Here is a 26028-nt window from a genome sequence, read left to right on the forward strand (position 1 = left end):
AGCAATAAATATGCTAAGTAAACAGGATCTCCAAACAAAACAAATATTTTCTGCTAGTGCTTGTTGGACTCTCCTTCTGGGCTGTATATGTGCAGTGGCATACATGGTTCTTTTGGTTACACAACACCGGCATTTTCCAAAGAAGTGCATGAAAGCTGATAGTTGCCATTGTTCATTTTTGTCCAATGTGTTGTAATGAATATGATTCAATGCCATATTTATTTGTTCTCTGGCCAGCTTCTTCCTGTTTTTCTCTCTCCCTTTCAGCTCAAGGATAAAATTGTTGAAAAACAAGAACACCACAACTGGCTTTATAGTTTTTCTCCTCCTTAGGGTCTTCCATTCCGTGGAAAATTTTAGTGCATACTAGCATCATCTAAAGGTACCAACACCAGCGGCTGCAAAGAATGGTTTAATTGCAGTCTACCTACCAAACATATTGAAAGCAAGTTCTGAATGGACCAAGTCCTGAAGGTGTTGAGAGTTTTGAAGAGCATTAAACCTGTTCCCCCCCCCATAATTCTTGTCAGCCCAAATACATATGTATACAGGACCAATCTGTATATGTAGAAAATATGTGCAGGGTATTTATGATACCTGAAGAAGCTGGAGAAGCAGGGTTTAACAAGGTTAACAAGGCAACTGGACTTTGAGGAAGGTTAACACCTCCATGTTGGTAGCTCACTTGAAGATCTCCTCACACATGGTATCTCTTTCCTTACCTTCACCATCTCATCCATATGCTTAATCTCTGCATCCCTTCTAAAATATTGCTTTCTGTTAACAGTGAAATAATGACAGCTGCATCTGAGGCAAAAGTTCTTTTTGTATTCCAGATCATTCCACAATACCACTCTTAAAAAATGTATGAAGAACTTGTGTAAGTTTTTTGCCAAATATTGATGGTTCTGCAATTCCTTCTATTTTTATGACATTTAACTATCCATTTTAGCATATTGATCTGTGTTAACGGAAGGTTCACTTACCATTTCATTTAATTTCATATTCCATTGATGACCTTTCTACATATTGAAGCAAATACTCTTGGAGAGGAAAAAAAACCCCTTGATTTTAACATTTGTCAGGGTTATTCTCCCCTACCTTTAAGCAAGCAAAAAGTTAGCTGTCTTGCCTTCGCTACTCCTCCAGTCTATTTACTTCTCAGTGGGGAGAGAGGAATATCCCCAGAAAGATCCGTTGCATCAATTTTCAGAAAGGAGGAAGATCTTTTTGGAATTAAACACCTCTCTGTATTGCCTTTCATGGACAAATCTGGACTCGGTAAGATGTATAATGTTCCGAAAGTCAAACTTTGAGAGGGGAAGCTCATTTATGGCTCCAAAGACTACGTACATCCAGGCAGGTAAAATATGCTTCCATCTACCAAGGTCATACTTTGGCATTGTGAACATAGCATGCTCAGTGAGAAGCTTCTTAGGTAAATATGAAATTAAAGATAAATGCATTTAAATTACTCTTGACAGAGATATTGTATGTTACAGAGCCCTGCCTGTTTTATTTAAGCAAGTTATAATACTAATATAATCATACAATATTAGTATGTTATTTATATAGTTACTAGGAAATTATTTAGAAAATATTTTCTATATAATAATACTATCTAATATATTTATAATAATTATTCAAATCTCAAGCTAGCAGGGGTATTTTTATACAGAAACCATGGAAATGGTGTAGAAATCACGTTTGCTCTACTTCTAATGCACAAGAAGTCATATTACCACATCGTAATAAAAACATTTTTAGCTTTAGAGCTGATTCATCTATGAATATCTAGTAGAACATTCCCTGATTCATAAACTTTGAAAATAATTGTATGCACACAGAGAATTTCTATGCCAAATTTGTTCCACTAATCTCAGTAATATTTCCTCAGACTACACTTCTTCTGACTCAAAATATTTGCTATTCTATCAACCCATTTTGAACCTCACTTTCTTTGTCTAGGACATACATTATCTGCTCTTTTAAGGTCTGCTCAGTACTTAGGTCTATCTCCCCTAGCACTTTTTAGTCCACTGTTCTTTTCCCTTGAGTATAGTGGCACTTCTCTGCTAATAACATGACAAAAATTGGTAAGTGATATGAGTTTATCAGGGTGGCTTTTAGATATCCCAGAAAAAAAGGGGAATTTGTCCATTTGTCCTGGTGTTTTAGAAGTTAAACCACCCAGTGAAAACAATCATTCCATCTTGGATGTCTGATGTCCAGCCTCCTCATCCTGACGCCTGGGATTTCCCAGGCTGAAACACTGGAAAATCTCCTCCTCCATCATGAATTAATTTGCTGCTCTCAAGCCCTTTCTTTCACATTAGCAGCTGACATATCTATAAACAGTGCTACCATAAATATCTATATTCCTTCAAAAAGGAGACATTTGAGAGAGTGAAATGATTGTTCAGAGAGATAAATTGAAGCAAATGAAAATCAAATCTCTAGGGACATGGGCTCCGAGACTAAAATCTGCACAGATTGATCTCCTGAAGTCAGCAAGTGATAAAAGTCATTGATCTGAAACTAACACAGAAGGAACAGTTCAGTAACATAGTGATATAATAAAATAGATCAGGGAATATCTCTGATATAGCAGTAAGAGGCCTTTTCTCTGAACTTTTTTGATTGTACACTTATTTCTGATGTTATTATGAAGCAGTCTACTAATTGTGCATCAGTTTTCTTAGAAGTTAAGGAAACATTCACAGCAAATCAATATATATCCCAGATACTTTCTTTCACTGGAGTTTTAATAAAATAAAGAGTAAAAGCAGGTACTGAGCAAAGATGGTGGTATTCAATGGACTAAATTAGGTAGTTGAGTCACGATGACAAGAAGGATGGGCAAATTCTGAAGAAAAAAGTAGGTTACTCAAGACATAATGCTTGACATCTGGTTTATGATGTTCTAATTGTCAGTAGTCAGCCAAAGCCAAAAGGATATCTTTCAGACGAAATATATCTAGAACAGTGCTGACTGCTTACTCAATTAAATATATTATCTTAGTTTCTGCTTTAAGTATATGCCCTACCTTGGAATAGAAAATATTTTCCACCTTCTCTCTTAAAAATACTGAGTTTAGGTCTGACAAGTTCTGATGCTCAGTGGTCACCATGCTAGAGGTGGCTGTATAAGTAAAGTCGTTATGCTATAGGTATAACCCTTGTAATAAGATGGCCAGTTCCATTAAAATGAATTATAAAATTTTCTTTGAATATAATGAAATATAATAAAAAAGCAGACCAATCATCTTTAAGTAATTTTGAAAATTTTATGCAAACATGCAAATGAGCAGTACCTTTTTTACTTTTCCTTTCTTTTTTTTTAACCATGAAATGCAAATTGTAATAAGGAAAATCTTATTTGGTCTGAATGGAAGACATTCCTCTTATTTGAAATTCTAAATTTTCTTTTCTTATCCATCTTTTCTCTTTTCTTTTCTTTTCTTTTCTTTTCTTTTCTTTTCTTTTCTTTTCTTTTCTTTTCTTTTCTTTTCTTTTCTTTTCTTTTCTTTTCTTTTCTTTTCTTTTCTTTTCTTTTCTTCTATTTTCTTCTATTTTCTTTTCTTCTATTTTCTCTTTTTTCTTTCCTTTTCTCCTTTCTTTTCTTCTTTTCTTTTTTCTTTTCCTCTTTTCTTTTTTCTTTTCCTTTTTCTTCCTTCCTTTCTTTTTCTTTCTTTTTTCTTGATTGTCCAACTTTATTATGACTGTAACAGAGTACTAAATTTGATCAGATTCAATTTCCAATTATTTTTTGAAAGCACTGCATAAAAACTTATCTTCGTTAAGTGCCACTGGCAGTTCAGCATCACATAACTAATCAGAATTCAGTAGCTTCACGTCAATGTGATGCCTCAAGTTCAAAGGGGACAAAGACATCCTGTTTGGTGTTTTGTTTCACTCAAGCTATTAAAACTGCACAGACCCTCTTAAGTGTTTCTTAAAGCAATCTTCTTTACTCTATCAGTAACATAAGACATTATAAAGAAAAGGTCCATTTAGATAATTTTCAAATTTGTAATGTGATTTGAAAAAAAAACCACCCTGAATTGGAAGCACTGAAACTCTATGTGGATAAAAACATTTCAGAACTACTACTTTTTTCCACATCCCTTAAAGATCTTCAACTTTTGTGACTGTGATGTTTTTCCTCAAAAGCCATGCTGGGAAATTCCCAGAGGTGTGCACTGGGTGTGGGAATATATGCACCCAAAAAGGGTCAAAAGAAAAAAATTACGTAGTTCAGAACATATGCCCTGTCCTCATATATATTCTACAAAGCTATAGTTGATGTAGTTAACACCACTAGAAAAATAAATGTTTGTTTATGAGGACATATAAATACTACAATTGTTTGATAACTAATTCCTTTGATGTAGCGTATTTGTTAATTAAATCACAAGTTTTGAAATTACATCTTATTACTTGATAAATGGATTTTCATTACTGTTTTTCCCAGGGCTTGATGCAGATTAAAGGAGGTTGCTTACTCAAATATTTGAGTGAATGAAAAATTAACCTGTGCATGTTGGCTTCTGAAGTTTCAACAATACTAGGTTCCACTTTACCACTTTTACTTCTGTGATAACATGTTTTGAAACATTGGACATAATTACGCAACTATTTCAAAGCTGACAAAATTTCTTGAAATTCCTGGTAAATTTGTTAGTACACAGAGCAGTCGTATTCAAAAACAATTTTACTGCATATCTTTTCCTGTAGGAACCATAAAAATATGCTTCTATAACTTTCAGGTGAAAATAAAGAATTCCTGAGACTATAGATACTGCCTTTTTTAACAGAAATAAAATCAATACAAATAATAACAATTGGATTTGACTTGTTACTAGTCAGTACCTCTTCTCTAAAAAAAAAAAAAAAGATATTCAGGTAATTTTTTTCCATTGTTTTGGAGAAATTTAAATTTTTAACAGAAATAAATAATAATTCTGTTTGTCTTTAATTTAAAAAGAAATATACTATATGAAAATTTTCAAAATAAGACAAATTTGTGGATATATCAATTTTTATTGACATTTATATATATTATTTTAAATTGATAATTTCTTTTGACAGCATAAAAATACTATGCAAAACAGTTTATTTTTTGCAAACCTTCAACTTTGCTTAATAAGAAGATGAAGCAGAAGAACATACACAATATACCTAAACTGTAATCACAAATGGAAACCTAAATTATATGGAAATACATATAATCATATATGTATGAGTGATCATATTTCCATAAAACTAAATCACTGAATTCATATCTGATGTTAATTTATCATATTAGGAAAACAATTTTGAAAGCCAGTACATTTCAAACCTCTTCATTGTATTGAAGGATTATTAAATGGAACAGCTTTATTTTATTTTGCTTTTGGAGAATGCTAATCCATTTTAAGTAAGCAAAAAATATTTAGAAACCAGCTAGCACTAACAAACTGCCTATGAATGGATGCAATGCCAGAAGCCAAAAGAGAGAACCTTTTTTTTTTTTTTAATGAGAGGAATCTAAGATAGGACTTTGGATCAAAGGAAACAAATATTTAATTAATTTACCATCATAAACAGAAACCATGAAGTGATTTTTTTTTAACTAGCAATATTTGGTTGTTCTGAATACTTAGCTAATTTTAGTTTCTTCTTCCAAAGAAGAAGAACTTCCAAGATCTGTCCCTTGGTCCATTTTAGTGTATATGAATCATAATTGATGATGGGGAGAAAAGAAGGAATCTGAAGTAAATAAATTACTACTAAATTCATTTCAGATGGATTTATTTTACAGTAGAACTGCTCCTATTGCTTTCCAAATTAATTCTACAAAACTTCACTGAGTATTTCTCATGTGAATATGCTTTTGAAGAGTTTTTAGCATGTTTTTGTACCATATTAATATTTACAATGCAAAATCTGTCCTGTAAACATTACTTATTTCAGTAAATCTTAATCAGGTTGGTGGAGTGGTCTCAATCAATAGGACTGCTCAAAGTGAGTAAAAGCTTGTGGGATTAGGACCGACATCCTTGCATTTCCAGAAATTTTATGGCAATTAGTTGGTATAAGCAAGAACAATTTCCTTAAAGACAGCCACCATCACCACTCCCCAAAACAACAAAAAAAGGTAATAATTTTATTTTTTTTTTTAATGTGCCAATGTTGGCAACATGCACCATTTTATTGTAGCTTTCCTTGTATTCAGTGTTTGCATTAAACCTATTATGATCAGGAGACTGTAATGGAATCTGAGTGTTCGGTTGATAAAAAAATGGCTGCAGGGAAAAGCTTAAATATGAAGGAATGGTGTCCTGGGAACTCCAAAAATAAATTTGAGTAGCACTTTAATAGCTCTCACAATATTTTTGACTTCTAAAGCAGTGTTTTCTTAACTTCTAGAAACTGGTAGTACTGACATTCTGTTTGAAGAATTAATTAAGATGCAAGCATCCTTGTGTGGTGATGCATAATATGCGACTTCTTGAAACTACTACTATGAATTGATGGTTTGAGTTTAATCACATAGGTAAGCACAAAAAATTCCCTTTGCTCACAAGTAACTAACATACCTGTTATAAGACCTATTTTAATAATTTATTTTCTTTTAGACAGTAGTACCTTAACTTAATGTTTTAAATTTTATTTTATATGTTTGCTTGGGTTAAAAAAAAAACAAACACAACAGCAACTAAGACAATTGCTGGGATCAAAGCTAAAAATACCAAGAAAGTCTCTTCAGATTAGAGAAGAACTGCTTGTGCTGATACCAGTCAGACCGAAAGTGTACTTGATACTGGGGTAGTGTGAAAAAGATGAGTTTGCAGACTGAAAAAACAGATGGCCCCTTATCACCCCATGGGGCTAAACACACAAAAGCAAACTTCAGAGACTCCTTACCTTTACCTTGTCTATCTCTATCAGGAGACACTGTTATATTAAGGGTTATTGCCTCTCTAGCCCTCCCTGTGATCAGCTTTTGAAGTCCATGGCCAAGAGGTCAGTGTGAGAATATCACCTCAGATAAGAGGTGTTTGCTCTGTGAAATATTCAGGACAGGAATCCATGGAGCCCATGACAGTTCAGCAGGGAACCACAAACTCCAGCTAATATCTTCTAATCCCCTGTTGGTTTGAGAACTACCCACCATAAAAAGCATAACTGCCTGTTTATTTCCACAGGCAAGAGATAATGTCTTAAAGTTACAGTCTGCCTTAACTAATAGGGATGTGAAGCCCAAAGAAATGAACCATCCAAGCTCATAATCAAAATTGCCTGTGATCCCTTCTTCTCGCCCTAATGAGATGTAAACATTTTGGCTGCTGTCTCTTTGAAAGATATTAATCAATCTATTGGTTAGAAATCACAAAGGATAGTCCGGTCTTCAAATTACATGCCTTCTTTTATAGCATTTTGAAGCTGTGAACAATATGTTAAAAATTTTCCCATGGCGCAACCAAGTAAATACTTGTGGCACATTTCTATTTATTACAGAGAACAGTTAAATTCTAAGACATCAATCATGCTCTTCTACTAAAGACTTTACAAATTCCCAAAGACAAGCCTAATTCCCAATGCAACGATGCTATAAAAGATCAGACACATTGTTATGGAGAACTCCACATTTGGAGATGTCTTTCAACAATTTTCTCTCAGGATCCAATCCTGTGGAAGGCACATGCAAGTTGTTGAACACTGTGTCAAGCTCCATTAGTTTCAAAACAGCCCAAAAATCTTATATTTAATTTGCTGTATTTAAATTGCAATCTGACAAGATTAATACTGCCTATGCAAAAAAATACTGTGCTCTTTCCTTTCTTCAACTAAGTGACAGTGTTTTGGTTTTAACAAGGAAAAAGATTTCATAAGTTTAACCAAAACTGAGAGAAGATGCCACCAATTTTACCTTTATTGCATCCTTCACATCAGTTTTTGTCATTAGCCAATGTCACTACTGTAGCATGAAAGAAAACATAACAGGAGGTAGGTGAAGAGATGAGGGAAGATGACCAAAAAGGGAAAATAATTCTTAATGGTTCTGTAGATCCTCTTTTTTTCCCCATTGTGATCTATCCTCTGCTCTGTTCCCAGCAATTGCCCTAAATCAAGGAACAGGCACGTGATGCATTCTGCAGATGGATCGGCACTGTATATCTGAACACAGTATACAGGTGGTTTTTCACTTGTACGAATTAGTTAACTAGCCAGCAGACAGATTTTCTCTTTGTGAGGCAGGAGTGGGAGTGGAAAATGGAAACCTCTCCTGGCTCATTTGCAGAAAGACAGACCAAGTGAAAGCAAAAAAGCAGATCAAATCAGTGCTTATTAATATTTCTAATTGCACTCACTTTCTGTTCAGGCAGACCCTTTCTGGAAGATACACCAGTTAGCGAGACAGTCATTGAAAACACTGGGCAATAACAAAATCACTGCTAAGATTTCTGAATCCTTCAGATGTGTTTTAAATATGTATTCTATTGGACATGAGTGCCCTGAAGTCTGAAGATGAGGATTTTCCTAGCTTCAGTAAATGAGGTGAATTGTTCACTATCTGTCTCCTCTTGGTTCAAATCCATAGTCCAAGCCATTGACACAAGCTTACTTGACAGTATGTGAAAGCAGATTCCTCAAACAAACCTTAGAACTTTTCTGAATTTCTCCAAGTACTAATCCCTTCTTTAAAGGAAAAAAAAAAGAAAAAAAGGACTTTCCTCCTCTATCTTCACCTTTGCCTTTGTCTTTTACTATGCTATATCCTTGAGAGGACGGTAATTTTTTACAGTGAATTCCAATCTCTGCTCAATAGACTGCTCTTCCTAACAAAATATGATTTCTGAAATTTTCTGCATTTCATATTCATAATGTAAATGTAGTGTACACAAAAATAATGCACCAGATGCTGGGGTTACTGGCAAATAATTCACCAATATCTGCACTGCAAGAGCAAATTTAAGGAGTACAAATGCAGGAGTAAATACAGCATAATCTAACTTGTGAGGCTGGGCAAGCCAATGGCTATGTCCAAACTATAGGATATGATATGGCAATGACTGCTGTGGACTAGGAGGAAGAAGAAACCAAACTGTTTTCTTTCTCCCAATAAATCCTGTGAAAATAATCATGTCTGAGTGCTGGTCACCAATGAATTTGTCATCTCTTTTGATGCCTTTTGTATTGTACCAAGCTACCACTTAATTAGTATTCAAGAAATCACTCCAGAAAAAAACCAAATTTTCCTTTCCAAAGTGAACAACTGGAAGCAAATTCTTGATCCTGCATTTTCTTGCTGCCAGTCACTGGGTACCATGCAGTTTCAAAGAAACAAAGGAACAAAAAGAACATTTCTGATACAAATGAGAAGACTCCCCTTTGAAAAACTGTATCAATGATATTTCTTCAAGCCATCTCCGATGCTTTTAGCTCTGAGTCAAAAACTCAAGATCTATCCTGCCAGATAACCATCTTATCACCTCAAGTACCACAAAAATAACCAAATTATGCTAAAAAAAAAATCAAATCTCTGAACTCAAAAGAATTCAGACAAGAAGCGATCTGTGGCAATTGAGGTAATTTAACAGTTTTCTGCTACCAAAAGGTATCCTACACAATCTCTTTCTTTCTCTACTACCCTGGCACACATTGGTCCCTCCATAATCTGATTCAGCTTCATAGCCCAACAGAAATCTCTCCACTTTTTTGACTAAGTTTTCTGATGGGTTGGTGAGTTAATGCTGAATGTGTTTACAGAGAGATCTGACAGAACCAAAGCCAGTCCAAGGTAAGCAACAGACAACTCAGAAGGGGAAGCAGCGTGCAACCACCCTTTTGTGTGGCAATGAGCTGCTGAAACTACTCATAGGCCATCAGTGCCAGACTTACCAAGATCACAGCTTCTTGTGCTGATAATTGAGTAAAAAAGACTTTCTTGCTTGTGAAGAGATTAGACATGGCATCATAACAGCTTGCAATGCTATTTTTAGAAACTTGGACTGTATTAAAACAGCTACCAAACTGGCTACCAAAGCCAAAACTATTATTCTCTTTAGTCAGCTGTCAATTTGCAAGGACTCCTTTTGCCTGCCTTCCTTTAACATATACCTATTACTTTAGCCCTGTTAGTCCCAGTTAGAATTCTTTTTTGCAGTCAAGTGTCAGGGAAGTCTTTCAGAGAGTCACAAGAAAGTGTAGTCCCTACCAAAAGACATAATCACTCCACCCTGAACAACTCACAGTCAGTCCAAGATCCTGTCCAGTAGAGAGTTACAATATTATTTGAGGACTTCTTTAGAAAGTAAGTAGTTCCAGGAAAAAAAACAAACAACCCAACAAACATATATATAATTTCTAGTACTTGAAATACTCAGAATAGTCACACAGAATATTTTAGAAATAGCAAAGCTGGCACATGGCTAACTTTCATTCTGAAACTTATCTGAAGTACCAGGCTTAGACCCTAAGCAGTTCTGCATTTGAATTCAGCAACATGCAGTTCTAGCATTATCCTTTGTTCTGTGTCTAACACATATACTATACATGATACACAGTGGGAAACTGAAAAGAATTCCAACACATGGTAGGATAGTTGTGAAGACTCAAGAAAAGACTGGTCATTGAAGAGAAATGTCATTAATTGATTTTTGCATGAAGCCTCTAAGGTCTGAGTGTGCTATGGCATACCTAATTGTAAGGATGCCATATATTTAGAAGTCTCATTTAAAGCCTTCCAGTGATGGCTAATACACCGTGCTAGATCATTTATTTCAGCAGTCAGTCATCTCCTTATTAAAACTGTGCCCATTACTTCTGAATTTGCTTATTCCCAGATGCTAGATATTTTATCTTTTTATAGCATTTTATGTTACACTGAGAGATCTTGTTATCAAAAATCATTACTCCCTGTGGGAAATTGGAACTGAAATGTGAAGGGCAAAGCAGAGACCAACAGGATAGGTACCCAAGTTCAACCTGTTACCTTATTTGTATTCTGAGAAGTATCAGTTTCACCCACAAGAAGAGACTCCTTAATGGAAGACCTGTTGGCTACATGTAAAAAAAAAGCAGCCTTCTTTGCACATTAATTTCTACCACTTATGCTGACATATTCTTTGGAAATAACCTGGACTTCCTGAGGAGGGGAACTGCTCATAACTTTAGCACTTTTTTCATTGGTCCCATTTGAATAAAGTGTATACAGTATAATGCAGCTTTTTATAAGTTAAGGGAGTTATTTTCTCAAATAAAAACATTAAAAGTTGCAAATCAGTTTAGATAAAGTCAGTTATATTCTAGACACTGGAGCAACTTTTCATTACAAATTTGGCATAACAGAAGACAAGTATCCAATGAGACAAAATATCATTTACCCTTTAAATGCCCACAGTGGTATCCTTTCCTACTGCTAATTGCTGATTTTATTTTGCACTCTGGTGTCAAATAGCATCTTTGGAATAGGAGAATAAAACAACAAGAAAACCCCAGTAAATCATCATAGCCCTTAACAAATAAAGTGCTTCAGGAAGTTAAGTACCTGGAAAAAAATCTTCATTCAGGCTTGACATTTTCCTATTTACTTTATTCTTTTTACGGAATGGTCATCATTTAACGAACAATTATCTAGAATATTTACTCTAACAGTAAAGTGATCTCGGTGACTTTAATGCAAGCATTATTCTAAGGGCTGTTTTATAAAACAAAGTAGGATAATGTTACATGGAGATCATTCAGCAGAGCTAAATTTAAAAACAGTGCTCTTACAAGATCTAACAACTTGCAAATTTATGACCAGATCTGGCAGCTTTTCTTTGGACTCATCCACTATGTAAAATTCAAATACTGTGATAATACCATACATTTTAGCAGATGATATAAAAATTAACTGTAAAATAAAGCAGAAAATGTATCATCTCTATCTTCTGATGATCTATCTAAGGATCACCAGGATAACAGGAAAAAGTAGATTCATACTGTTTAGGTACTTCCTTACTATTCTTAATATAAAATTCCTTTATTCCCTTTATTTCTTCTGCCAATATTTTTCCTATATTTTATTGCCAATACAATTTTTAGTACAAATTGCAAAGGCAGTTGGAGAAATAGATTTACTTAGGGCAAGTTATCTGAAAAGTACAGTAAGACAGGAAAGACTCAAAATTCCTTTCCAATCTTCTTTAAACGCTATCTCTTTTTTTTCCAATGGAAAAAAACCACATTAGTTAGTTCATTACTAAATGTGACTGGAGATAAATTAGGCAAGTGAGATATCTCCAAGCTCTGCAATCATCACTGATCTCAGCTGGCCAGATTCCACCCTACAGCCTTCTAGAGGAGCTGAGGGTCACCTCGCTGTCAGAAATCTTGACATTCACATCAGACTCATGGATTTCAAATCAGCTGCAAAAATATATATGATTATTTTGTTGCTGACACGTTTATTTACCAATCAGAAGTGGCAACTTCTCAGTAAGTAAGACTGTATGACAATATAGAAAAAAAAATAAAATTCTGGGTTAAAGTAGATTATAATTTATAATTCAAACTGTGCAGATTTAGTAGAACTTTTTTTCTGTAATCACCTGCTATATGTTTACTCCAAGGTTGTAATTAGTTCAATCTGTTATCTTCATCCTTCATCCTTCCTTAGTTGGGAAGGCTGATTGGTTAATACATTTTAATTTTAGTTTTTTCTCTTTGATTGTACTCTGAGGGAAAGATATAAATAATTCATTTTCAAGCATCCAGTGGCTTCCTAACTCTAACAGCAATGTTTGTAGCCAAGGGCCCATATTCTCTCCTTTGACGACAATATCTCCCTAATTTATAAGTGTAAAGTTTGTATTAAGTCACAGAAATCAGAAAATTCAGTGTATTAAGTGTACACAAAGGGCTAAGGATTTATAAAGAAACAATATTTACAGGTTAAGCTTTATCTTGCATTTACTTGTTTGGTGCATTATTTCTAATTATTACAAACCAATTATATTAAAACTTTGCATGAATATCTATTTTTAGTCTTTAATATGAAAGTTCTCTTTGGACCTTATTTTTTTTAATAGACTGTTCATTTTTCTGCATACCACATAACAGTATGTTATGTTCCAAAATGGTATGGTGGAATGTGGAGAATTTTGTTTTGGGGAAATAATAAATTCCTCTGGCTCTGTACAAAAGGTTTTATTCATCCCTCAGGTGCGTGATCATTATCAGGGTCTATCTTGGCTTTTCCCTTAATTTAAACAAGAACCACCTACTGTAAATCACTTTTTTTGCTTACAGACACGTGCAGCAGCAGATGGGTACCTTCTAATATTAAAAAATATATTATGATTTCCGTTTTTAAAGAAGTTATTAAGTTAATTAATTAACTCATGAATGAAAATTAACACTAATTCCAATGTCAAACAGCTTTTCTCTGCTGCAATTTCTAGTAAAGTTGTTGAAGCTGCTATGCCAGAATATTACATATGCCAAAGCATCTTACTGGAGCATCACGCATCCTTAAGGGACATGCAGAATTCCTTCTCAGCTGCTAAATACAGAGAGTTATTACAATGATAGAGTGCCTGACTCTCACCTCTGCGACCCGGGTTCGATTCCCGGCCCCCTGGGCAGGTGGAGCTCGTCAGCCTTGGTAGGCAATCCACCTAAGAGAAGGTCACTCTAAACAAACCTACATCCTGGGGACCTCACTGCCACTGTCCAAGCTTTGCTCGGCCCCGGCAGATGAACCTCAGGACTAAAGGGTGGGCTCAGTTCAGCGCACGCTGTGTCTCACCTAAAAAATCCACTGCGCAGGCTGGAAGGGTTAATGACCTTTCCCAAAAATCTTCGCTCCGAAGACTGGCCATTACAATGATACTCAACAAAATATCTGTTTTGTACCAGTTGAAAGCTTATCTCCCCACCTTATAAGCTCATGGAATGATGCCTCTGACCAGGCACCACACATGCTAAAAACCAGTGAGTAAATCTCTTACCTCGTCATGCACAATGTTTTACTAAAAGTCATAATACACAGGAAAATTATATCAAACATACATACAGCCTGCTATATTTCTTTCCTCTCTAGTGCAACCACTGCATTGAACTGAAAAGCTGTGCTAAAACTCAATAGGTCTTACTTGCAACCACAGGGATATTCCCTTTCCAACCCACTTGTGCATTAGCACCTGTGTGTCTTTGGGTAGACCCTTGCACTGCTCTCTACATTCTCCCCTTCCACAGCACATCACTATGGAGAGTCACTCTAGTTCTCCATCAATCTTTTTGTCCTTGGTATTCAGGGGAACCTGTGGAGCATTCAGTGAGAATGAAAATAAAAATACGCATCTCTTCCCTGCACCTCCTGAGGCAAACAACAACTTTAGTCTACTGATCTGCAACAAAAGGCAGTTGAGCAGTGTTTTAAATGCCATTAGGTCTTGTTAACTTCTCTAGACTTCTTCCAAGGTATTTGCCATTAGCAGCAGAGATCCATATTTGATGTTGACATGGTATTATGGTACCTCTTGAGATGCAATGAATAAAAGTAGATATACTGAAAAAAATTATTCACAGCATTGCATTAGGAAACCATTTTGTGTTGTTCCATGGAAAGCAACTGATACATAACGATGTTACAGTGCACATTACTGCACAGAGAGTTACAAGATCACCCAGCCTTGCTTAACATCCCAGGTTCAGAATCAGTTTGGTCACAATACTCTGTAAGAGCTAGTGATTTTAGAGTCCTATACATGAGACATGTCAGACAGACCTGTTTTTCAGAAAGTATTAAATCTCTGCCACAAACACACATTTTGGAAGACTGAAATGGACATCCAAGTATTGAGACCCAACAGAGTAGTCTTTTAGAAAACCTTGGCCCTCGTAAACACTGATGTAATTCAGGATTAATGCCATGAATCTGAAAAGATTACAATAACTAAAGAGCAATATGAGATCAGATTTATGCTTCCAAAGTCTAAAATCTTCAATATATATTTAAAGAGAAATAACTTACTCCAGCCTTTGGAAAATGGGGCCTATTGAAAGCATGAAACCTCTAAAATGTTATTTGAATGCCAGAAAAGTAATACTTTAAAAAGTCAAGACAAAAGTGCAAAGAGGAACGGAAAGGAGTGAGCCAGAAATGCTAACATGTTCATTTTCACCCTGTCCCGTGAGCTGGATGAACTCTGCAGCTCCATGGGCATCTCTGGGTATTAACTGATGGACAGTTCCTGCCCTCAGTGACACAGCTGTCATTTCACAAAACAGAGACATGGATGTAAACTGGACTTATGATAAGGTTCCTAACTAAAAAAAAATACCAACTCAGAAACATGTGCCTATGATGATACCTACATTTAGCCGTGACTTTGTACCCGCCCAGAGGAGGGTCGTGGCCTTCTACAGCATCGAATCCTGCTGACACCAGGACAATCTCTGGATCAAACTCGTTGGCAGCTGGCATAATCACAGTCCTGTAGAGTGAAAAAACCCCAACATGTTAAAATCAAAAGAACTTCTATCTTCATGATATAAATTGTCACAATCACAAAAAAACCACAGCACAACATATTTTATTTAACTAAACCAATCTCCATGGTAGCTGTTCAAAATGAAGTCCAAGGCTTCAATTAATTTTTTTCTATAGTTACTATTTTTTTCTAAGACTGAGGAAAAAAAATGCAGGTACATGTGAAAGCCTCTAATATTACTTACACATCTGTGTCTGTTTTATCCTGCTGCCTATAAAAAGCTGCCTCTTCCAAGGAAGTGACTAATGGCTTACAGAGAGCTCTCAAAGCCTGAGTGGAAACCCGGACTGCTCCAGTTAGTGCGAACTTGGTGTAAATTTGAACTATAAATTTCTTTTGGGAAAATGTTTGCTTTCCAAACTTTTTTTTTTACTTCTTAACATTTTTAAATGTTTGTCGAGGTGGGGGGTGACTCTAGCAAAGGAAAAACATGAAATTCCCTTAATCAAATCCAGACTATGTTGTCAAGCCTTTCCAAGGTCAAGCATAACAGGAATGTGACAACCACAAACTAGTGACAGCAACCCCTGCTGGTGTCAGGAAGATAATTCAGCTCCTCACAGTTACAAAGATTCCACTTTTTTTAACCCCTTCCTTGACAAAATTATGTGGCGATATTTTATCGCTTGGGTTTTGCCCTTCTCCAATCTCAAAGCATGAAAGATATATTGAAGGAGAAGATAAACCCTTGCATTCTGCACTTGCACATGCCTTCTTTCAGGCTGACTCCAAAGGGAAGGTGTAAGGACAGTTTTTACACTAGTTTGACAAACACTGAGCCTGTAGTGGCTGTGCTAAATCGAGGGATATCGCTAACATTAAAAGGCAAATACAGGAATGAATGTTCTATTACAAATAAATTAACTCAAGGAAATCCCAGTTGGTCTACACCAGACAGAATATGAAGATTAATTTTATGCATGTGTAATGCCATTTGTTTGAGTTCAATGTTTAATAATTTACTTTATAATCAAGTTAGGTCAAAGAGATCATATTTTTGTTGAAAGGTTTAGGTTTTCTGTGGCAAAAAAAAATAAAAATCACATTAAATATATTTTAACAATTCTCTGGGTTTTTCTTTAGTTTAGTTTTTGATCTGTGTTTTATAAACTTTATTTTGTTTCCCTCAAAGGTAATTTTATTATTAGGAAAATGCTCCCTTTACTTGTTAGTCAAAAAAAAGAAAATTCAGGCTAAGCAAAACGTCTTTGTCAGGGCATACAGCATTTCACTGAATATAGTTTTACATTAGGAAAAAAGAACGGAGGCAGTTTCAATTTTTTTGGTGATGTTGCTGAAATTGCACCACAAATATCTGCAGGCATAGTGATATAATTTTTTAATATTACTTTTTTTTAAATATGTCATTAATAGGCCTCTGCTGAAATATGGATTCCAATACTGAGCACTGGACTTCAAGAAGGACCTAGACCAACTGGAGAGATCAAAAGGAAAGAAAAAAAATTCAAAAAAACATAATCTAAGTGGATAAATAATAGAATCATAATTACTTGATTTGCATAAAATGAGAATAAACGAGTCGACAAACTGTAAGTGGTTGTTGCAAGAGGAAATAAATAACCTGTACTGTAGCTACACTGTGGATAAGACCTGAAGCAGTTGCAGCAGAAAAGCTGTAATTCAGACACTGGAAGAAGCTTTTAATAGTAAGAACAGTTAATAATGTAAATAATATGTTTAAGAAAATTTCTTTTATTTTTTTATAAAAGGTAAAACAAATATCCTTCAAGCTTGCTACAGTTCAAACTGACATGGCCTTGAGGCAGGAGGTCAATTACTTCTCCTCTAGATTTTTTTCCTCTTTTTGCATGATGTATAACTATATAACACATGAAGTACACATACAAATACTTGCATTAGGCACTACAGTGACTGAACAGCTTTGCAGGATAATCTCCACAAAGTTAGGGAACAATATCAGGAATAAAGATCTCCTATGCAACCACATCTTATCTTATGTACATACCTTCTGATACTCTAATTATATGTTCATTGTCTGAAGCAACACATACTTTCCAAACTTCCCCACGTCTGCAACACATGTGGCATGGATCCTGATTACTGATGAGGACTGTGGCTGATACGTAATCTTCATCTGTCCCCATAGCACCATATATCTTATACACTGAAAGAAGGAGGGATTCTATGAAGAACCCTCCCTATCTGCAGCCACTTGAGCTTTTGCCCTCCTCCTCTCCATTCACATTTCCTTAAATTTAAGTAAGGCTCTGTTTTTTATTTCTTCATGTCAAACAAAGTGGCAGCACCACAGAGTTCAGCATAGACTATGTTCAGGAGTCAGAGGATGGAGTGCGTTCAGTGCAGACAGAAGCTGTGGAAACTCAAGTTGCTGAGCAGTTACAAACCTAACCAGGCTAAAACACAAAGACATTTTTGAGAGTCCTATAATTTGGAACATTGGGAAAATCTACCACACTTCTACCACATTTCAAGACCTTGCTCAAATGCGTAAAGATGTCAGCACATTTTTTAATAACTTGGACAAAACAATGCATTTGACCCTTAATCTCCTTCATAGAAGCAACAAAAATTGTTTAGACACAGTCTATTCAAAATTTTTGTCAAATAAATATGTCTGACATTAAAACTGCCAGCCATACTGAGTAGCATTAGGAAAATTATTAAATACTGAAAGCAAGGTCTTTCAACACAAAGCACCAGGAACAGCTATTAACACATCTTTAAGAGTACTGAACAGGAAATAGTAGCAGATTCATAAATCTCTACAGAAATGATATATAGGAATCTCAGCTAAAGAAAGGAGAACGCTATAAGGCTAATAACTGGAGGTAGCATTTAGAATTCACTGTTCTCTTGCTGCTTTCAGTATTACCTGAATTCACATGAGCAAAGTAACAGCTAAGAGGGTTTTTCTGAAAGAAATCTTTTTTTCTTTCAAAAATGTACACAGTGTCTGTTACATTTCACCAGAAGAATGGCATCCTACTTTTGCTATAATATTGTCTCACAAACTAAGTCAGAACTTTGCTGCTGCTACTCTGCATATAATGTACTAGAAGAGATAACCTATATGCTCTCTGTTCTTCATTTATTTTTCATCCTCCACAATATTGAGGGAATTAGAATGTCAGACCTCATCCATCTTACTGTTCTTAATTTAATACTGAAGGGAAACTCTAAGAACTTTTCTTTTGGAAAGATATTAAGGAAAACATAATCTGTTTACTAGGATAGCAAGCTTGATTCTTCTCTTAAACATCTCAGGGAGTCCATGGTCCTTGTTACAGCAGCCAAGACTACTACCTGGTCTTTCAAAAGGATAACAGCCACAAGTGTATCAATTGCAGAGAAGACCATATAGACCTTTGGTTCCTAAATCTTTAATCTGGTCTTCTACATCAACATACAGACAGTTAGGTTCCTCTTTTGAATAAATGCTAAGAGATCTCTGCTCAGAAAAGAGCAGCTTAATGTCTGGAAAACATCACAGCATTTCAGTTTGGCATTAATGTAGGTAGGGTATTTCCAGCTTTTGCCTTGCCTTGGCAGTAATTCCTTTGTGGCACAAAACAGACAAAAACTGACAGATACTTTCCTGTCTTATGAAGTTCTATAAGGAATGACATATACACACAGTTTTAAATATAGGCTTCATTTCACCAGGACATAAATAAAACCTTTTGTCATTGGCCACCTCTCAGGCTTTAGCACCTTCATTATCCCTGAATATCTGTCTTTAGAAAAATCACAGAATCATAGAACCTTAGAATAGTTTGGGTTGGAAGGGACCTTTAAAGATCACCCCGTCCATCCTCCCTGCTGTAAGTAGGGATAAAAAAATGTTTTGAGGCCAACTGTTGTAAAGAAAGCCTACACAAAGCAACATGAAGATCACTTCTCCCTCATAAGCAGTCTTCTCCCACCTCAGGACAGTTGGATGAGCAGGGACAGCTCCTGATCCTTCACTATCACTTGGGAGCAGAGAATCATTAGACCTTGTATCTTGCACCTTTTCTATCCCATCTACACTCTGGAGGGCACAGGAAGGTGTAAGAAAGAGACATCATCCACCAACTACCTCCAAAGGAGCTCCAACAAACATGGCACTTTCCTTCTCGGTTGCCTAAGAATGCAACCCTCTGAATCCAGAGAAAATAGGCTTTTTTTTTTTTTAAATCATACAACTAGCATTGGTCACACACTAATACATATTTATGTTAAACTTCCCAGATTCCTCAGACCAACCCTATGCTCAGAAGTCAGGCTGCAGCTGCCAGACTTGTTACAGTGCTAAGGGTCAAAACTCTACTCACCAGAAATCCTTTGCAAAGTGCACTGGCAGCCTGCAGTCAGACCCAGATAGGAACAGTTATTATCTTACACACAGCAGGAGTAAGAAATATGATTTGGCTTCTGGCCATAGCTCACCAGACAGGTACAGACTGGGGACTGGAAGCCCATCACTTCCTGTTGGAAGCCAGTCAGGCTGCAGAGATTATCAGGAAACCAAAGTTAATACTGGAATACTTCTCTGACAAAATGAGCAGCTTTTGTCAGAAGAGAAATTAATTTTATTCATCCACTATGACTCACACTCTCCTCCACTCTCTTCTCCAAAGAAAATAAAACACCTAAAAGATATATTTATTTTCTGTGATCTTGAATCATATAGAAGCATAAATATTTGGTACAGAATATTCACTTAATGATGACAGCAGAGTTACAGGGGCATCTTGCCTGGCTGACTCTTTCTTTCTTTTCTAAATCATTTTCATTAATAAACATGTCAAAACCTGAAAGCTTGAGCAGCTGCATCACAGAAACTATTTATCCATGGTAAACCTTGCAGTTACAATGAAACTGTGTCCTCCAGCCCAACTTAGCATAGATTCTTCTTTCAGTCTGAAGGTACTGGGAACAGAGAATGTGTCTGGGAAGCTGAAAAGATTTCTTTTTGTCCCACTAAGGAGATTTCCTCAAGGAATTAATATGTTCCATTTGGGTATGCTGCTGTCTGCAGAGAAGCCAAGGGATGGCTTCCAGTTGGGTGTAGTTCTAGAGAAAACATCAGGCATGCGATCCTCCCCTTCCCACCAATCTGAACATCAGATGCAAGACATTAAAGAGATTCTACCAAGGGACTTCTTTTTATTCTTCCATTCTATTTTTGTACATCTAAAGCACATGGTTAGGATGCTCCCAAACATTTGTTCTCCCAGAAGAGATTGCAGAGGAGTACCCAGCCCAGAAATGACTCTCCAAGTACCATTACACAGAGCTGGAAATCTCCAAAGAAAGTTAAACATATTATGCAAATAGCTACAATTCTTTTGCTGTGTTGGTAATTTAAAAAGGAAATGAGCAGGAATACCAATCCAGGACAATAATTTACGTAACTGAGAAAAATAATCCACGCTGTTCTAAAACTGCAGATTAGAATGTCTTAGTAACATAAATTATTTGCTCTTTCCCTAAAATCCTCCATTGTTTTCATCTAGTGATCTCAAAGTACTTTCAGAACATCAAAAAATGGAAAGGCTCATATCTTCAGCTGGTATAAATCAGTATAGCTGTTTCTGATTGCATAGTCCTCTAAAGCAGGCATTTCTCGTACCCACTTCACAGATGAGTCAGCTAAATCTAAAAGCTGGTAAAAGACTTGAATAAATTACTTAGTTGTCCCTTGAAAAACCTCGAAAGAAAATGCAGAAGACTCTAAGTCCGTTACTTCAACTAGTAGAAAAAAACAACCATAAAAGCACTGTTATTTGTTGTTATAAAAAATTGCATTTTGCAAGAAATACATATACAATGTGCTAGTGCTATTGTAGTGGCGGTTTAACTACATAGCATTTCTGTACAACTCTCAGATAATATTTTTTCTGTACTAATTGAGTTTATAATAGTGTGTCTCACTAGAATTTTTGCATACTTTCATCACATTTCTTTATGCCAGTTCTACTGTCAACCCAAGTTCATCAAGGCCAAACTTGAGAACTTTCCCCTAAAACTCATTGCTGGTTGTCATATGACCATCAGCTTTGTCCTGGACTTACTCTCTAAGGCATATCTAAATTCTGGCAATTTACTGCATTACTTTCTAAATTATATCTGTTACATATGTTCTGTCTTTTCAGACTTTATTTTCATATATTTCCTTTTATCCTTATAGGTTTTCTTTTTATATCTTTTGAAAAATTTTTTTTCTCCTTTATTTTTAATAAGCACAGCCAATATTCCTGCCCTTTTATTTTACAGTTACCTTATTTGCTTTCTGGAGACCCAAAATATCTCCTTTTTTTTTTTTTTTTTTTTTTTTTTCTTCAAGGGGCAAAAGGTACCACATCAATACAAAATCCTCACTACTGTAAATCATGGTCATTTCACTGGGCTTTGCACATGGTATTAAATTTAAGCACATGCCAAAGTGTTTAAATGTCTTCCATGGATGCACCCAAGTTAGTAATTTAAAGTGTTAAATTTGTAGGAATATCTAAGTGCCACTGAATGAAAAGTTTTAGAAGCACCAACAGCTTGCTTTCTTTCTTTTCTTGTTTTTTTTGGTGGGTTTTGTTTGGGGTTTTTTTTTGGCTTTTGAAGACATTTTCATAGCCTAAGGCTATTATTTGTGGGTTCCTTTTTAAATGACTAATTAGTTTGGCAGCCTGCATGTAAGTTCCCTGAATTCTATTACAGCTGAAACTGCAAGACTGTAAGCACTCAAAAAGCATATGAAATACTGACTACAATATCTGCTCATCCTTCTATTTTTATTATTTAGAAAGGTGGTTTCAATGTAATTATAAGGATTCTGCTACATTTGATCTATGATATGTCTCAGTCAGAGTCTCTGAAGTAGTATAAAAAGAACCTAAATAAGGAGAAACTAACAAACAGGAAAAAATGAGAAAAAATATTACTTTGTCGTTTCCAGAATTCACTTAAAAATTAATAGCATAGTCAAATAGAATTATCCAGCTTCAAGAAACATGGGTAACATTCATGTCCACATTCAGAACTGAGAAAAATTCAAAGTTCAGTGGTTAACAGGAAAAGGTATTGGCTAAAAATCATGGTAAGCTTGCTCAAAAATTATGGGTCTATGTATCTCTCAAAGAGTATAGTTGAAAGAAGAGGTTACCTTGAAAGAACCAAAGGCCAGTATGCAAATATAAAGCCTTCTATGGAAATATAGGCCAAGGTAGCGCACGCAATGGCAGAATACCTCCTTACAGAACAATTCTACTCCGAAAAGTAACAGAGTTTCGAAAATCTGCATTTTCTATTAAATGTTCTTCCGTCTTTTTAGACTCTTACTTGTGGAAGCACTGGCATGATAAAAAAAAATACTGTCTTCTACCTTTTATTTATTTCTCAGATCTCAACACTGGTTGGTACCATCCCACCTCGTGAACATAAAAAAAATTTATTTACTAAATTCCAGTTGATAGCTAAAGGACTGATTTGGCTTCCAAGAGCTGTATAACTGAAGATGATATATTAGGAGGAAGCAGAGTTTAATTTGCAAAGACAGGGCTTAAAATAAAACACAGCATGACTTAAAATAGTATCACCAACACTGAGAAAGCAAAATGCTATGAGTATGGAATCCCACCCTTTTAAGACAATTATTTTTCTATCAAAACCATTCTAACATGTATGGGAAATGGTACTAACACATGCATACACACTGCCAATTTTACCCTCAAGTATCATTTAAGATAGTATTTAGTTGTTATGGTGTAAATGTGCTTATCAGAAAAACAAATCCAGTGCCCATTACTTCATTTCATGGAAGGAAAAAAAAATCATTACAAGCTTTTCTGCCACAATTATAAACACATTTGGGGGTACTTTAAATTTTCTGCTTTGAAATTTGTATGATTTCTCAGAAAACATATCACAACTCTATCAAAGCTGAGTATACTACAGTACTTTTTTTAACAAAATAACTATTGGTTTTGCCTTTCTACTAAGTAATTTATTTCAACTGACTTTTATTATAATAGTCAGTGGACTTGGTGTAAAATGTTAACATAATAAACTAATAATACTACTAAACCAGTTCCGCACTCCCAGTAAATCTTATTATATAGTAATAAGATTGTTCCTAAGAAGATAAAAATAAGTGCTACAATATCAGAAATACTTAAATATAGAGGTAAAAACTTGCCTCAATGTGCTGCATTTATAGAGCTCACAAGACAAATGATAGCATAACATACTCTTTAAGGAATTTCTTACACTCTACGAAAAAGCATACTATTTTGATCATATTCTACCTTTCAGTGTATTTTTAGGGTACTTGAAACTTTTAAAACTCCTTAGCCCTCTAAGAACAGTAAGGATAGCCTGGTTCCTATTTTACTTACATTCCACAGGAATGGTGGAACTGGGAAAAAGAAGGAAATGGAGGTGTTTTGAATAAATTAAAAGGAGAAGAGGGCTTTGGAGTATGAAGTTTGTCTTTAAGTCCAAAATCTACACTCCTTCACTATGAAAAAACCTTCAGAAAAGCTTTCCAGATTAGGCATATAGCACACAGTTTGACATATAGCAGGAATGAAGAAAATACACTACCTAAAATTTACTGTTACTGATTGTACAACAGCTCAGTTTGCAATATTAACAATCTGATTATGTCACCACTGAAACGACTACTCGAGAACTTTAAAGTAGTTTTCAGTTCTTGCAAAAGTGAAATGTGGGGAAGAAGGGAGGGTAAATCTTGTTAAAAAATGCCTGGAGACATGAATTGGAGGGGTTATGTTTTTCATGGGAGCAATAGGTTGAGTGGATAAAAGATACAGAAATCCCTTGAAAAAAGTACTTTCACCACAAAATTTGCTACATTTCTGAAAAGTGTATTTTGCCCAGAAGGATTTTTTTTCTTTCCTTTTAAATGAAAAGAAAAAAACATTTTCTAGAAATCAAATTATTCATCAAGGTCATGGCCACTTGCAAAAGCATAATTTTTCACATGCTGTATTCATCAACATGGTTGTGAATACAAAGTACTTGAAGTCTTATTTTTTTTCTCAGAGTTTTCTACATTGTCTCTTAGATACTTTCTTGCTTTATCTTATATTTTCTTCCATATACTCATAACTATTTTTAAAGGTATTTTCTCTGTGTATGGTTTTCCGGCTTACCATTAGATGGAGATTTCACAAGTTTCTGGATAACCACTATTATTTTACTCTATATTGACACTTTTCCTTCGAAGTAATGCTATTTAGAAAATTGCTTATATGACTAATCTTATTTTTCAGATGTTACGAAGTATTCTTTCAGAGGAAAGATGCAGACATATGTCATTTCCTCATGTTTTTTGCTGAGGAACAACATACACTGGTGGAAAAGGAACATATAGACATTTTCTTACACACAAACCAAATTAACCAACAGGAAGTGTCTCTGATCTTAAACAGGAAGACACTGATGCTACAGGCAGCAATAGCATTCAACACTTCATGCTTGGCAGGGCTTTGTCCTTGGACAGGGCTTTGGCCACTTTGGACCATCTCATTACTCTGGTATGTATTTAAACAGACCAGCTGGCCTTCATTCTTATAGCCAAAAATACAGCTTCCCACATATAAAAAGGCTTTATACAGTACAGATACTTCAAGTCTACTCACTTTACCTAAATTGAATGCCACTTAATGGGACCCATACCGATATAATTTTATTGGGGATTTAGAATAAATATTTACAGATAATGTAAGGTAACAGAGAAAAGCACTTTTCAATTCCTGCCCTTTCCTCCTCCCTCTCCACTACCTGTCCCCCACTCCCAGAAAATTCTCAGAGAGAAAGAGAGAAGATATTTGTGGGAGCAGGGGGAACACTCTCACTAATGCACTAATCCCCAAGATACCGTGTGGTGTTAGAAACTACAACTTTTTCCGGTGCAGCTTCAGCTGCACCACTTTGGTCAGAAATGTGTTGGCTCTGAGTAGATTGGAGGAATCCTGTCTCTTTAATATTATCCTATCCCCTCTCTTCCCTTCCACTCATTTACTCAGCAGAACAGAGGAAATACGATAGACTCCAAAGACAGAGAAAACTGGATGTCAGCTTTTACAGATCAACTGAATTGAACGTGACTGGAAGGACCCGATTCACTAATAAAAGTACCAGACTTGTTCAAGGAATATCATCAGGTAGGCTGTTTTAAAATGAGCAACACTCTCCTTCCTGCAAGAGGATTATACCTATTACTTGAAGACCAAAGCCAAAGAAAGGCTTGGAGAGAACTAAGGCTTAGGGGAATATAAAGCTAAATATGGTACGGTGAGGACAACGGTAATTTTGCTTCTGGCTTCAGTAGTATGAAAAAAATAGAGTTTTATATCTGAAATTCAAAGGAAAGCATTTTCATCTGGGAAAGAACTTTAGGTATTAAGGAATCAATGTCACAGATAAGAAGTTTACTAAAATGCAAAAGTAGCAAAAAAATCCGCATTAACGCAATATCTGAAACAAAATCCAAGAT

At 35.5% G+C, this 26028-nt stretch overlaps 1 protein-coding gene across 14 annotated transcripts in view; it reads right to left on the bottom strand.

Moving 5' to 3' along the window:
- Positions 1 to 26028, bottom strand: part of HDAC9 (histone deacetylase 9) — a 459183-nt gene that overhangs the window by 43042 nt on the left and 390113 nt on the right. For all 14 annotated transcript variants that reach the window (XR_005566228.1, XM_027738932.2, XM_027738931.2 and 11 more), the window contains one exon: positions 15352 to 15470. Coding sequence is in view for 13 of the 14 variants with exons in the window: in XM_027738932.2 (XP_027594733.2) it covers positions 15352 to 15470 (119 nt within the window). In the remaining variant the exon portion in view is untranslated. The remainder of the gene's footprint in view (positions 1 to 15351; positions 15471 to 26028) is intronic.

This window comes from Pipra filicauda, unplaced genomic scaffold, assembly GCF_003945595.2.
Source record: "Pipra filicauda isolate LSUMZ 115617 unplaced genomic scaffold, ASM394559v2 scaffold66_size7647185_pilon, whole genome shotgun sequence".
NCBI classification, from domain to species: Eukaryota; Metazoa; Chordata; class Aves; order Passeriformes; family Pipridae; genus Pipra; species Pipra filicauda.